The 16,561-nt window shown below is 35.3% G+C and overlaps 1 protein-coding gene across 4 annotated transcripts in view; it reads right to left on the bottom strand.

Annotated features, from left to right (window-relative positions):
* The window catches only part of AQR (aquarius intron-binding spliceosomal factor), a 111,752-nt gene that overhangs the window by 63,541 nt on the left and 31,650 nt on the right, over positions 1–16,561 (bottom strand). For all 4 annotated transcript variants that reach the window (XM_059913684.1, XM_059913683.1, XM_059913685.1 and 1 more), the window contains 4 exons: positions 12,199–12,301; positions 9,530–9,650; positions 6,157–6,298; positions 3,076–3,254 (listed from right to left, as the gene is read on the bottom strand). In XM_059913684.1, coding sequence (XP_059769667.1) covers positions 3,076–3,254; positions 6,157–6,298; positions 9,530–9,650; positions 12,199–12,301 — 545 coding nt within the window. The remainder of the gene's footprint in view (positions 1–3,075; positions 3,255–6,156; positions 6,299–9,529; positions 9,651–12,198; positions 12,302–16,561) is intronic.

Raw genomic sequence — 16,561 nt, 5'->3', positions numbered from 1 at the left:
AGTCTAACTGTATTTCACCAGAAGAGGTCAGGTCTAGAATAATTCATCAAGGCACAAAAGCATTGTTTATAGATAGCATCTTGAGAAGACAGCTGAATATATATTGCTTCAGTTGGCAAATGCTGAAATTTTTATAAGCAAATGTCAAGAAGGAGGAGACTTGTGCCAAAGTCTGTAGTTTCTCAGTCATTGGCTCAAATAATGGATTCAACTGGATTCCCAGCTCTATTAAAAATACACACTGGAAGACGAGGGACACAAAATTAGACCACACAGCACGTAATGTTACACCACTTAATCTTCAATTTTTTCCCCCGATTCATTTTTTTCTTTAGTTTTCTTTCTTTCTTTCTTTCTTTAATTTTTGGCTGTGTTGGGTCTTTGTTGCTGCGCGCGGGCTTTCTCTAGTTGCAGTGAGCGGGGGCTACTCTTCGTTGTGGTATGCAGGCTTCTAATTGTGGTGGCCTCTCTTTGTTGCAGAGCACGGGCTCTAGGCACACAGGCTTCAGCAGTTGTGGCACGTGGGCTCAGTAGTTGTGGTTCATAGGCTCTAGAGCGCAGGCTCAGTAGTTGTGGCTCACTGGCTTAGTTGCTCCGCGGCATGTGGGATCTTCCCGGACCAGGGCTGGAACCCGTGTCCCCTGCATTGGCAGGCGGATTCTTAACCTCTGTGCCACCAGGGAAGTCCCCCGAGTCACTTCTGTTAGTCATTGTATAGTATAAATGCAAATTTAAACAGTCTGCTTGCTCATAACCTTGGTAATAAGAGATACAACTAAATCAAATCAGCCATGTGAGTGCTTTACTTATAGTATTAGCACCATTCTGGTTTGTTTCAATATGGAATAGGGTTTACGTGTGCTAGAAATAGTAACTGATTCATAATTATGACTTGATTGTTTACTTCTCAACAAATTCTATGCAAAGAAGCAGGAGAACAATGCAAATTAAGGGGAAATGATCTACTATGTGAGTTGTACCGCCTATATGACTTCTGATCTGCACAACTCATTAAAACTTCCCAGTCTCAGAGCCAAAGAAGTGGGCCTGAGAAGTAATTTAATCCCTACCAATGTTACCTTTTGGCATCACAGAGGGATGCTGTGGGACGTCTTACATCCACATTAAAAATACCTGTATTACAATAAGCTGAACTCTCCTTTCAACCATTTGCATTTACTCCTGGCTGTGCCTTCTAGGGCAGAATCCAACATTTCAGTTTCACTAATTCTGTTTCCTTAATTTTAAATGGGGTAATGGAGAAGATAAGGGCCCGAGCGTCACACCTTCTTGAAGTGACAACAATGTTTTACAGTATTTAGCTTAAATTCTTCAAAAATTTTCTGTTTTTACAGGACAGTATTCCTTGCTATTTACAGAACCTCCCTCTCATTTTTTACTTGGTTGCTCTATCTGGAATCAATAAAGGGCCTGCATTTTGGCTCTGGCCTCCCAGGAAACACTCTTCTCCCCACCATGCCCCGGATGAATGGCTTGTCCTACAATACCCTACTGTTCCCTATCTTGCCCATCAAAATTTACCCATTCTATTTCTCATCTACCAGAGGCCTATGTTTAAAAAAACAAGAGAGACTATTTGATGGCCTTCTGATTACCAGTCTCCAAAGTAATGGAGGTAAGAGACTCGTAAGGGGTTTGGGGTAACAAATCCTTTTTTTTCCTTAACACCATAATGCAGGCTTGTCATCTGTCATCTATACATTTCTATAAACAAAGGGTCTTTTTTTTCCTTCAGGTTTTACTTCTAGCCATCATTGCTTCTAGGGGTGGCCAATAAGTTATTTCAGTTCATTACCCACTACATAAAACGGTGTTTATTTTAACACCTCTTTAAGCTCCAAGGGGCAATAAATGTAAAACCTTCTTCAGCAACTGAATGACTTTCTCACAATTCAGCAATAATAAAGGTACATATTATTCTAGATGTGTAATGCACCAGATTTGAACAATTTTGAAGGATACAAGAGCCACAAAAACAATCTGTCACAAACTATACCAACTATGGTGGCCATATGTTAAACATTTGGCCAGCTTTGTTGCTGGATTCCTTCAGAATTATTTGATAAATATATCATACAGTCCCTATGGTTATAAACAGCTATATCGAGAGCAATAATTTCTGAAAACTGATCCATTAAGGGACCATCCCTTTCCTTCTGGCATGCCAAGAAGGTAGAAGGAGATAAAACCTACCAGCTCCTGTTTCTCATAATGGGGCAGCAAGAGCTCTCATAAACAGCTGGGAGAAAAATACAAAAGTGCCAATTAAAAATCAGCTTACGTGTCATTTCTGGCACAGGCGGTATTGATGTTTTAACTCCATTTGACTTAGTAACTTAGAACATATCTGCCTCTAAATAAAATTGTGACATAGAACTCCCATCCCTAAAATCTTGCTTAGTAAAGAATAGGGAAAATAACTTTCCTGCAATTATTATTTATCCTTGAATACATTTGGTTTCACTGATTTTTTTTATCTGACTTCTTCTCTTTGGTACAAATAAACTATTGCTTCTTTCTGAGTTGCTTTGAGTTTGTCTAATTTTGATTTTGCATCTGTATTTTCCACAAATTGTAATAACATCCCTATTCACTTTACTTTGGCTGCTTTTATCTCTTAAAAATACCAATTTTCCTTACTTGCTTTGCATGTGTGCAAGTTATATGTGGGTTTCCCCCCTTTCTTTCGTGAACACAAATATTTAATTCTTTTTATAGTGATCCTATAAATTCATAAACATTATCTTCCTAAATTTTACGATTTAAAATGCTCTCCTCTCAGCTCTGCCGACTGCAATTTTCAAAACACTGATATACGTGCTATTTCATGCTTTTTATTAGAGTATTAAGGTATGTAATTATTCTTGTATGATCTTTGGTATTTTTACTAGTAATAACTATAAATCAATTGCCATTATTTAAAACAAATTTTAAAGATAAAATTTAATAAATTCAAAAGGGCAATATCTGGTGAATGTGCTCTGCTAACACTCTAAGCAAAAGTCTATAAATTGAAAAAGCAAACGGTGACCACTTCTTGAAAGGCAAAGTTACCTTCCCACTCATCTCTGATGTGGTCTCTGACGTTCAGATGGATGGTGACGTCTGCGCGAACCCGGGTTGGCCAGTTCTCGCCTATGCTGGGTTTGGCAACCTCCACCACGGTGAACGCCACGATGGGCTGGGCCATTCGCGCCCAGCCACCGAATACCACCCCGCCATACTCAGACTGCCTGGAAACCAGAAGCAGAAGACTGATTACCCAAGCAAAAAATAACTTTTGCCCAACTTTGGACAAGTTAAACTAGTAACTAAGAATACATGGTTAGCTAGTATTTAAGCCCTAACATTAGTAACTCTTATTTCTAAACTCAAAAAAACCCCTAAGTCTCAATATTTGGGAAGTATATATGGTAGGATGAAACAGGCAAACATGGTCCAGAAAAGAAAGGGAAGTAGAGGAATGTCCCCCACATCCCCAGAAAAACATATAACCCTATGTACGTAAGAGCTGAGCCACTGTGTCAAAGAATGAAATAATCCAGCACATTCAGTTTTATTTTATATTCTTACCCTTTTCCCCTCTTCATCAGGATAGCCTCAACTGTTTACATTTTATCTTATGTATTATAAATATTTCTATAAGTTGCTTCAAAAATGTTTTAGAACAAGTTAGACTTTAAGAAATTAAAAACAAGCAAATGACAATATCTATGCAAATGCTTTCTTTCGGGCATAATATTTAAAACACTGAAAAGACACTGCTATGGATGGGAGTGTGGGGAATCATCAAGCTAGTTGTAATAACCAGAACCACTAACAAGCAAATATTCATTCTTTCTTCTTATATTGGTGCTTTAGCTTTTACATTAAATAGTGTATTTGGGAAATCTGTAATATAAAAACTGCAGCAACACTCCAAAATTGGAAAGTACTGCCAAAAATGACATGCTTACAAAGATAAAGAGAATCTATATCCTAAGTAAAGGCTTTTGTAAACAACAAAAAATTATAAAACTTCATAACATCAAAGAGTGAAACTAATTAAAAATAAAAGTTCTGCAATCCAATGACTTGGTCAGTATTAAAACAATTTCTAAAAGGCATTACCTTGTGTCTAAAAGCTTTTGTAATAACTTTCTATCACCTCCCCCATTTTTCACAACTTTACTACAATATAGTTTATATACCATTAAATTCATTCTGTAAATGTACAATAACTTTTAGTAAATTTACAAAGTTGTGCATCCATCACCACAATCCAATTTTAGAACATCTTCATCATACTTTAAAAAGATCCCTCTTGTCTACTTGCAGTCAACCCTTCCTACTCCCAAGCAACCACTAATCTACTCTCCCCAATTCTTTCCTCCTTTATAAAATCTACCTGCAACATGAGGCATTAAAAGAGTATAGATTTCTGATTCTTATAAGCACATCCTCTTTTACACTGCTCAGTAGTTTCAGCAGCCTGAAAAATGATTAGAACTACGCAATAAGTAAAAATGCCTCTGCTACTTTTCCACCTTCAAGACATGAAACAGAAGGAAGCCTTACCCCTTTAGATCTCATTTTTTAACAGTTTCCAATAATAGGCAATTAGGAATGAAAATTTAGAAAAATTTATTACCAACAGTTATCTCCAAAAAGTAACATTTTCTTCCACTAGCAGAAAATAATGAAAAAATATTATTTTATTAATAAACCATAAGAACTCCAAGTATTACTGCTTTATTTGGCATTTAAGTAAAATATAAATGCATTCTACTTGATGAGCTGCTAGTTACTAAGTCCCTACTTTGCAAAATGACCAAAATTAGGTCCAGAATCTGAGCATATAAGTGCAAGGTAACCATACATTGTAAGGGAGCTTTCTAATCAAGCACTCCCCTGGGGTCCAAACAATGGGCAATAATTTCAGCAAAGCTGTGGGCAGAAACGATCAGCCAGTGGGTATACAAATTGTACAGCGCTAGCCTGCCCACTGATTCAACTGATTATTAAGTCAAAAATACTTTGTTGTGTTTTAGACTCTCACCCAGAATAACTTTTCACATAATAATTAATTAAAAATTAGAACTGTGTATGAAATAAAATATGGAAGTGAAAAAAACATCATAATCACAGTGTCCATGCAGCTCTCTGTAATTAGTAAGGAGAGAAGCCTGGAAGATACCTGAATCAGTTCACACTCAAAATATGTTAAGCTTTTCACATAGAATGCAGTATAATTGTACGTATGTATGCATGGTGTGACAAGAATGTAATGAAAATTCATTTTACAGAATTATTTTACCCATTTACAGTCAACTGTGATATATAACTTATCTCCAGTAATTTCATACTTAGAACGAAATAGTGAATGAAGGGCATTTACCCAAGGTTAGTCATGTCTAAAAAGCAAAACGAACCTTCACAAATCTTATAATGCAGAGCTGCCTACAACAGAAATGAAAGTCTTTTCTTAGCTAAAGGAGTTCCAGACGGAGGCTAGCAGGTGGAAAGTTGAGTTTAGGCGGAAAAGTTCTTCAAATAACGAAACCTACTCAACAGGCCCTAAAAGTAAATGCTGATGATTTAGTCTCTTCAGGGCAACCTATGGATGGAGGGCAGGGAAGATGTTCCAATGTTCCGCTCTGTGCAGTGTTCAGCTATGCCCCTCATCTCCCGCCAGGTCCTTCAGAGAGGCTGACTGAGACTAGTGGTGACAGCCACAAGAGCGGCTGGGGTAACAGAATGCCCCTTTACCATAAGCTTCTCCCAGGACTTAAACTGCCCTGCCTAGTACAGGCCTGCTGGCCAGCCCATACCCTTCCCTCTTTACCCTTTTTCTAATGCCCAACCTCCTCCCCCCTACATTTCTCCCTCCCGCCCCACTTCCCAGAACAATGACCTCTCCCTCTCTTCCCTTACCCTCGGCCCCACTTCCAACGACCCAGATACATATTTTCTATTTTAGCACTTTGGATATATCTAATTCACATTCAAGAACTTCCCAAAGAGTAAGTATCTCATATTTTAAAGGGCATCTTCACGACAGATATATTATTTCTAATTACACGTGTGAGGTTTCTGACAGAAGTATGTCAGTCACTGTTTGCATCTCTTCATTGCAAGTGGAACCAATTTACTAACCATGGCTTCATTCTGCTGACACTATCCTCGATGTCCTGCCTAATTTCATAAGTTGATTCTAAGCGGAAGAGATTAAAGTTCCTTAGGAGGTAATCATGAAGAGTCAAAAACTGCAAATTCAACTTGGGAAGAGCAAGACAACCTGAAAAGGAAAATAACATCCAGATTTGAATTATTTTTTTTAATTAGACATCTGCTTTATGTATTAAAACAAGGCAGCACAAATTTGTTAAGAATCTAGTTTAATGGTGTCTAAAATACAGCACATTTGATAAGGTCGTGTTCTTACTTCCACACAGAAACTGAAACCAAGTTAACAAATGCCATCTATTAAGACAGGGAATAAAGGATGAATTTCATTAATACACGTAATCTGCACATCAATGACTCATATGCAAACAGTGCTTCTAAAAAGTATTTAAAGACACTTAAAACTAACACAAGTAGTTTAAAAATTCTTTCTTTACCACCTAATTTGTATTTGGCAAATCTCAAAGTAAATAATGCTGCCATAAACATAGCCCATGACCAAATTTACCAAGAAAACTGAATTAGGATATTACCTTACACAACTCTGTCTTCAGTGATCACTACTGTGCTCTGAACCTTTGCTAGACTTTAAGGATAAGGCATTGATTGTATGTTATTCCTGGAGTTATTTCCCTTCTCTGACAACATTAATGAACCACATTCTTTCCATTACCTTCACCTAACACTATTTCCCTGTGATAATAAGTAACCAAGCACTCAGCACCAATATCAAAAAGGTCAAAAAAGAAGAACCCCAGGGACTTCCCTGGTGGTCCAGTGGTGAAGTCTTCACCTTCCAGTGCAGGGGGTGCGGGTTTGATACCTGATCGGGTAGCTAAGATCCCACATGCCTCGCAGCCAAAGAACCAAAACATAAAACAGAAGTAATACTGTAACAAATTCAATAAAGACTTTAAAAATGGTCCACATCAAAAAAATCTTTAAAAAAAAGAACCCCCAAACACATTTCACTAGCAAATCATATTATTTTCATCATCCCTATCCATACTTACCAAAGAAACAATGCACCTAAAAGCAAGAAACATCAATGTACAAAAATTTCACATCATTTGTTAGTAAACTCTGACTTATAATCTAGTTCAATTTCTTTCAAGCCAGAAGCTGAAAGCATCTCTTTTGATAGCATACTTATATTAAAAAAAAAAAAAATTAACATATCACTATTTTGTAACCCTCCCTGAATTAACAAATCTAGGTATTAAAGAGCAATATCACAAAAAGAAAGACAACCAGACATCATGTGCCTCCTGATGAAAGAATACACCACCAACAAGGATCTTGCCAAAGAGAGAATATCTCCGCCTGATCAAGCCAATTTGTAGAAAAAATAAAGAGCAGAGGGACATGTTGAACTGTACTGTGAGTAGTCAATTAGAAAAATCTAGACTGTGGAAAACTATACAGATCAAACAACTCAGGGTCTTCAACAGAAAGAAGAGAAAGGGATACAGTGGGTACCTGTAAAATAAAAGGCATCTTAAAATGTACAGGACTGACTATGGTGTCTAGGGATGCACAATTGGGTGATAAAACTATGAAGAAATAGTGAGACAGTGATTGCTATAAAAGTCAAGAAATGGTTACTTTCCAGAGGAGGAAGAAAGCAGTAAATAGGAAGGGATACATAGGAGGATTCTGGGATAGCTGACAAGGTGATTATAAGGGTTTTAGGGTATTTCCCTTAAGATAATTAGTAAAGCTCTATCTTTATTTTGTGTGGGTTTTCTATATTTGTGTTTATTTTACAATAAAAAGGCAACACTTTACAAAGACTTTCTTTACAATTCTTATACTATATTTTTAAAATATCTGTCCCAATTCCACACTTATTTTCTCTCCTTGGGAGCTGGAAGCAGCTTACATAATTGTGCTGGATTAGCTCTGATCTTTGCCTATCTCACAGCATTGAATACCGTGCCCCACAAGCACAGTTTCACCCATGGTCAGTGAAGAACCATGGCAAGACAAGATGCAAAGACAAATTTTGAGAAGTCATTCTTTTCATTTAACTTCATTAATCATAGGAGCGAAAGAAAAGCAACACTTTATACTAAGCAAAATATGTTTTAAACTCAGACCAACATCACTGAATAGTACCAAAAGCTAGACATAAGACTGTTTACATTTTCAAGGACACAAACTTTTCATTAAAAAGACAAAATATTCTTGGGCTTCCCTGGTGGCGCAGTGGTTGAGAATCTGCCTGCCAATGCAGGGGACACGGGTTCGAGCCCTGGTCTGGGAAGATCCCACGTGCTGCGGAGCAACTGGGCCTGTGAGCCACAATTATTGAACCTGCGCATCTGGAGCCTGTGCTCCGCAACAAGAGAGGCCGCGATAGTGAGAGACCCGCGCACCGCGATGAAGAGTGGCCCCCACTTGCCGCAACTAGAGAAAGCCCTCGCACAGAAACGAAGACCCAACACAGCCATAAATAAATAAATAAAATTAAAAAAAAAAAAGACAAAATATTCTTAAGTGATATTCATACATATATGGTCACAAATGCTTTTAGTATGAACAAGTTAGAATATAGAAAGATATGAAGACTGATTATTCTGAAATCTAGTACAATTTTAGTGTACTGGGTTTACTGGAATTATGGCTCCAGGATATGACTCTGAAGAAACAATTTTCTTTTAAATAAATATACCAATACCTATATTGGCGATCTCTTTAAAATAGCCACATCTCTACTAATCATGACACTGTTGTTCAAAAATCTTCCAGGAATTTTTTTTTGAAATATGCCTTCAAAATGTGTCAGAATGCACTTTGGCATATACTCAAATGTGGCAAATTCTCATCATTAGAGGATGAGCATTTAGAAACAAATCTGTTGAAAGAGGTAGATGAACATACTAGGCAATACTACTCTGGATCAAAACTAAGGGTTTATCTTAACTAATGACAATGTCTTTCTTTTGGAGGTCATTAGCTGGCTCTACAAGGAATTCAAAAGAGCCTCTAGAAAAGGCTTTGAAAAATAAAACACTACCAAAGCCTGTTAGAGTGACATAATGAAAGCTACACTTCTTGTATTATTAGGTCTCCTGAAAACACAGCTTTACGGGCACATTTTATACAGGATGATACACACACACACACAAACCCATATTCATTAGGCAATGCTTAAATTTAATAAAAATCCTTAATGCTAAGCATTCAAAACACTGAATAGTTTCTAGCTTCTAAAGTTGAACTTGAGGGTACCAGAAAATTACCCTAATGTATATAGCAGATAGGAGTATGTTCAGTTATATATGATGAATTCTAAACTAAGTTTCATGTTACATCTGAATACTGTACTTCGTTACCATACCTTCCCCAGAGTAGTACTCAGTTGGGACAATATTTTCATCCCATATGATTTTCTCGGTTGGATACAAAGGCATCTGGTTCAACTGCTGAATCTGAGAAATTCGACGCTCATGACGCGATACCTAAAGGAAACAGGTTTAGAAAGAAAGTTAGAAGCATCTTTTTTCAATCAAAATAATTTATGGAGAAATTCAACACAAAGTATGGAATGAGAAGTTTCATGTCTTTGAGTTATTGTACCACTTAAGAAGAGATTTTTTTTTTCCTTTTTTCATGTTCTCCACAAATCAAAGAAGAAAGAGGTACTGATTGTGATGGACTTTGGAATCAGACAGATCTGAGTTCAACTCCTAGCACCTCTACTTATGGGCTACGTGAAAGCTGGGCAAGTTACTGCAACCTCCCTGATTTTAGTTTCCTTTTCAGTAAAGCAGATTAAAATGCCACTCCCTTCTTAGGTTTCTTATGAAAATGAAGTGGAATATTGTAAAATAATGTCAAAGTGTCTGGCACATGCCAAGACCTTAAAACCCACAGCAACACAGCATTCACCAATGTAAGAAAAAAAATGGGAGCCCTAAGTCTTAGGTTACAGTTTTCATTCTTATACTAACTAGCTAAATAATCTGGTATAAGTTTATTAATAACTTGGCCTCAGTCTTCTTTGTAAAACGAGAGAGTTGTACTTGATGTTCTCTATGTACCCCTCCATTGTTAATACTACAGTGATCTATCTCATATACAGAAATAAGTTAGTTACCTAATTAAGAGATGCTAAAATAATGATATATTTGAAAAATGTGTCACATTCTTTTCAGTAGAGATAGCATTGTTTTAGGAAAGAAGACAGTGTGATATCATCTAAACAATATGCATAGTTGAATTTTTTAATCATATTTGGTTGGATATTAGAAGAATCCAAAGCCTGAAAAAATCCTTTAAGAGGGGGAGGAAATGAAAGATAATGCTGTAGCACTATAAATTTTTAAAACTGCTTTCTTTTCACATAACTATTTAAATTTTAAGGATGAAATCTTAGCTATAAGACCCTAAAAAGCATAGATAGGATCAACTTTATACTCAAACCTATTTTCCATTAGAAAGGTTCCTGGAAAAGTCCTCATTTCTTTCTATAGTAAGGATTTATTATTAATCTCCAAAACCTGACTTACCAGAGAAGATTTTAACATTATCAGAAAACAGGACAAGGAATTTTTAGAAAGCACTTGTAGTCAGAGACAACAAAAAGTGATTTGTAAGAAGGAAGGGAAAGATAGTGACCCAAGACATACATTTCATGCAAGTAAATATATCGATAAAAAAGTATTTTCTGTACTTGAGTTAATTTAAAACCCTTCCCAAGGATTTCTCTCCAAATGGCACTTAAACACCTGTCACCAGGCTTAAAACACCTGCTACAAATAGTTTCCTGTTACTACCCCAAAATAAGCATATTATCTTCCTCTCTACAGTAAGGAACTGTATTTTATACCCTGTATTAGAAGTATTAGCTTGAAATATGTTACAAAAACATGTGCCCGTTATTGTTCCATATGTGTAAAAAAAATGTATTTACAAATCCATGCAGTGTACATTTGTATAGGTATAAAAAATGTCTGAAACATATAAAAGACAACTCAACCTTATAGCAGTCAGCAAACAAAAAATTGAAACAAGTTTTTTTTGTTAACCCATGAGACTGGCAAAACTGAGGCGACTGATAGCGTCCAATGCCGATAAAAGCTTAAGGAGACATACTTTAATACACTGTTGATGGGAACATACAGCTTTTGGAGGACAGTTTGGCTGCATCTTTTATCTTTTAAATAAGCACATCAAATAATTTCACTTCTGGGTACCTCTCCTAAATGTCCACATATGGGCACAAAGAGGCATGTATTAGGACTGCATCATTATTTGTACTAGTGAGCATGCAAACAACCTAGATATTCTTAGTGGCGTATGGTTAAATACTCATCCACTTTATGAAATATCTCACGGAAGTTTAAAAAATAAAGTTTATCCCTTCCCCTCAGTTTTGCTATGAACCTGAAACTGTACTAAAAAAAATAAAACCTCACACAAAAAAGTATTAGTTTAAGAGTTGATGCTCAAACTAATACTCATTTCCCAAAATGATTGAGAAATCCCTTAGAATTCTTAAACCACTAAGTCAGTAATAACTTTTTCTAGTTTTAAACATTCCTGAGCTCGCTAGTGATAAAGGTATGGCTTAATATTCAAGGTACTATATTTAAATAATAACTTAAAAATAAACAGATAAATAAATATGAATATATACGTATTATCTGTGTGTGTATGTGTGTGTGTAGGTATAACTGTGATCTCTTAAAGGCAGGAACAGTGTCGGCCATCTCTGTATCCCCAGTGCTTGAATCCAGTGCCTGACACAGATGTTGCTCGTAAATATTTGCATGGAACAAATCCATGCTATAAAGCAGTTTTAAGAGGTAAGAGACTTGAAAAAAGAAATCTAAGAGATGAAAAAGAAATCTGACAAAATCAAAAGATGATATAGTTCCCAAACAAGTAGGCATTACCTACCAATTTTTTAGCCCCCAAAAAAATCTGTACCAACCTACATCTTTAAGAATGATTCAAAAAAGTAGGGAAAACCACATGCAAAATTCAAAGAACATTAATATTTACCAACAATTCTAGAAGAAATTCTTTATCAGAAGTTGTGTCTTCACCTTTAGGAAGAGTTGGTAACAAGCAGAGGTATGATGCCACCTGGTGGAGTGTATTTGAACTGCAGAATAAAGAATATTCAGATCAGAATATTTTATTACAACTTAATGCATTTTTGAAACATAATTTTACAGATGGCTTAAAAATTTTTACGTAGAAAATATAATCCTATGACACAAGCAACAAATATATGAAATCAGCAAAGAGTTAAACCCCTAATACAGGATTCTCAAAAGTGTCTTCTGCAAACCTCACATGGTCCCCAAGATTGTTTCAGGGAAGCTACAAGGACAATACTTTTTCATATTAATACCAAGACATTATTAAGTTTTTTTCTCACTGTCTTTACATATACAGTGACAGTGCGATAATGGGTAAAACTGGTGGCATGGATCAAGGCAGTGGCACCAACCAGTACAATAAGTGGTCACAGCATTCCTCACTGTGACACACAGTTATTAAAACAAACAAAAAAACCCCGCCAGTTTTGTTTAAAAATGTCCTTGATGAAACAGTAAAAAATTATTAAGGTTATTAAATTTGGACTTGAGTATCTGTTTTTTAAAAAATCTGTGTGACAGAGTGGGAAGTACACATTTTGCACACAATTTTTACTTGTGTAAAAAGAACGTCTGTCAGAACGACTGACAAACTAGTTATTCAGACTTGAATAATAGCAAAAAATCTGAACAAAATAAACCTAACCTTAAGGAAAATAATGGACAGTATATGTTGCCAAAGATAAAATTTGAATTTCAGAGTGAAAAACTGAAAATTTGAAAAACTTGCATTTGCCACTACTTACCTGACAGCTTTCAACCACTCAAATACAGTTTCATTACCCCCCAAAGCCCCTCAAACTCTCTATCCCTGTCCCTGGTAACCACTAATGTGTCTTCAATCTCTATAAATTTGCTTTTTCCAGAAGGTCAAATAAATGGAATCATACGTTATGTAGCCTTTTGACGCTGGCTGCTTTCACTCAGCATAATACATTTGAGATTTACCCACACTGTTGTGTGTATCTGTAGTTGGTTCCTTTTTATTGCTGAGTAATATTCCATTATATGGATATTTCACAATGTGTTTGTTTACTCACCAGCTGAAGCATATTTACATATTCCAGTTTTTGACAACTATAAATAAAGCCACTATATATATTTCTGTACAGATTTTTCTGTGAATGTAAGTTTTCATTTCTCTTGGGTATGTCTGTGAGAACACTAGATCGCACAGTAAGCGCATGTTTGTGCAAGAAACTATCAAATCTTTCCAAAGTGGCACTACCATTTTGAATTCTCATCAGCAATGTATGAGAATTCCAGTTGCTCCATATCCCGGTCAAGAGTTAATATACTGTTGTTTTTATAAACAATTCTAATAGGTACATAATGATATCTCATTATGATTTAAATTTGCTTTTCCTAATGACTAATGATGTTAGGCATCTTTCTATAGGCTTATTGAAATCTATATATCTTCTTTGGTGAAGTATCTGTTCAAATCTATAGCCATTTTTTTACTAAGTTGTTTTCTTATAATTGAGTTCTGAGACTTCCAGATACCAGTCCATCATCAGATATGTATTTAGCCAATATTTTCTCCCAGTTTGGGGCTTGTCTTTCATTCTCTTAACAATGTCTTTCAAATAGAAATTTTTAATTTTGATGAAGTCCAATTTATCAGTTGTTTCCTTTAAAGACTGTGCCCTGGTGTCTACAGAAATCTTTGCACAAAGCACAATCACTAAGATTTTCTCCTATATTTCCTAAGTTTTCATTTTGATATTTAGGTCTATGATTCATTTTGAGTTAATTTTTGTATAAGATGTGAGGAATGGGTCAAGTTTCATACTTTGCATATGGCTGTCCAATTGTTCCGGTACCACTGCTGAAATTATCTCTTTTCCAGAGTTGCCTTGGCACCTTAGTCAAAACCCAACTAACCATATGTATATGTGTGGTCTATTTCTGAACTCGACCCTGTTCCAGTGATCTATAATGTCTACCCTGTTTTCAATACCACAATGTCTTGATGACTTTAACTTTATATAGTAAGTCTTGAAATTAGGTAGTGGAAATCCTCCAATTTTGTTCTTTTTCAAAATGGTTTTGACTATTCTAGTTCCTTTGCCTTTCCATATGAGTTTTAGAATAAGCTCGTCAGTTTCTATAAAATATCCTGCTGGGACTCTGACTGGAACTGAATTATATCTATAGATCAATTTGGGCAGAATCCACACCTTAACTGAGTCCTCTCATCCATGAACAAGGTGTACCTCTCCATTTTTAAAGTCAATTCACTTTAATTGCACAGACTTCCTTAACATGGTTTCAGATACCACAATGAAACTAACTTTCAAGAAATCTACCAACTGTCAAGTTTTGATATGTATCAAAGAATAATATTCCTAATTACTTGAAAAAGATTTTAAAATAAACTTCCCTCTGTGTAAGAGTGGATTTTCTTCATTTACTTCAGGCAAAATAACATCTTACAACAAACTGAAACCAACAGTAGATCTGCAAATCCAACTGTCTTTCATTAAGCCAGACATTAAAAAGATTTGCAAAACTGTAAAACAATGCTGCTCTTCTCACTATGTATCTATTTTCATTTTGGAGTATATATTTTTCATTAACAATATGTATGAAATATACAATGGATTTTACTTGATTTTTAAAATAAATTAAATATTTAAAATTCCTCTACTTTTAATTTCTAATGTAGTAAATATAATGGCTATAATCCACATTTAAAAAGTTCTCTGTGATCCTCAATGATTTGCAAGAGTATAAAGGAGCTCTATGGACAAAAATAAATTTCCTGGACAGACTATACAGCTATTAAATTAAATGTAAGAAAAAAAATCTACGAAAGTGCTTTAAAAATATAATATTTTTGTAATCTTTTGGTGAAGAAGGCCTTCTAAATAAAACATGTTATTGTTATTAAAAAGAAGATTGAAAGATGTGATTAAAAATTTAAAACATCTGTAATAACAAAATATACCATAAACAAAGTTTAAAAGGGAGAAACTGAGACAAAATAATTGCAACAGAACTAGACAAAATATTAATATCCAGAATAAAGGTTCCTTATTTAAAAAAATCAATAAAATGACAAACAATGGAATACAAAATAGCAAAGGATGACAACCAGAAAGTAACATATAATCACAGAATGCAAGTAAAACAATGAGAATTTTTTTGTCCTTGGATTGGCAAAAATGAAAAATGAATTTACCTAGTGTTGGAAGGGAGAGAAATAAATCCTCATACACTATTGATGTTAAGTGTATAATTGGCATTTTTTGGGAAGATAATTTAGCAATATGTAACAAAATTTAAACACATAACCCCTTTGAATCAGCCATTCTGCTTCTGGGAATCAGTACTAAAATTTTTAAAATAGAAGTAAAAAGAATGTTCATTGTCTAATTGTTTGTTATAGTCAAAAATTTAAAAATTAAAGATCCGTCAACAGGCGAGTGATTAAAAAATAGTATGGTAGACCTGTTCAACAGAACTCAATGCCGTTATTTAAAAGAAGGAAGTAGACCTGTGTATTATTATAAGTTATTACATATCCTCATATGAAAATGAATGACCAAACCAATCTCAGTTCGTTTCAGTTTAAATAGCCAATTAACTACACATAAATTCTCCCCAGAGTTAAGGAAAATGAGGAGATAACAGAGCACAGTCGTCAAAAGTTAGGGCTCAGAATAAAAAAGAATGAAATCTTGCCATTTGCAACAACATGGATGGACCCTAAGGCCATTATGCTAAGTGAAATAAGTCAGAAAGAGAAAGACAAATACTGTATGGGTCACTTATATGTGGAATTTAATGAGTCACTTATATGTGGAATTTTAAAACAAACCCCCCCCCCCAAAAAACCAAGCTTACAGAAACAGGGAACAGATTGGTGGTTGCCCGAGGCAAAGGTGGGTGAAATGGTAAAGGAGATCAAAATGTACAAACTTCCAGTTATAAAATAAGTAAGTCATGGGTATGTAATTGTACAGCATGGTGACTATAATTAGTAACAGTGTATTGCATATTTGCAAGTTGCAAAGAAAGTAGATCTTAGACGTTCTCACCACAAGACCAAAAAAGTTCTATATATATGGAGATAAATGCTACCTAGACTCGTGGTGATCAATTTCACAATAAACACAAATATTAAATCATTGTGTTATACACCTGAAACTAATATAATGTTTTATGTCAATTATACCTCAAAAAAAAAAATAATTAGGGCTCAGAAGTCAGACTACCTAGGTTCAAATCCTATCTTTGGGGCTTCCCTGTTGGCG

The sequence above is a fragment of the Balaenoptera ricei genome, chromosome 2 (assembly GCF_028023285.1).
Source record: "Balaenoptera ricei isolate mBalRic1 chromosome 2, mBalRic1.hap2, whole genome shotgun sequence".
NCBI classification, from domain to species: domain Eukaryota; kingdom Metazoa; phylum Chordata; class Mammalia; order Artiodactyla; family Balaenopteridae; genus Balaenoptera; species Balaenoptera ricei.
This window is presented reverse-complemented; position numbering and strand designations above follow the sequence as displayed.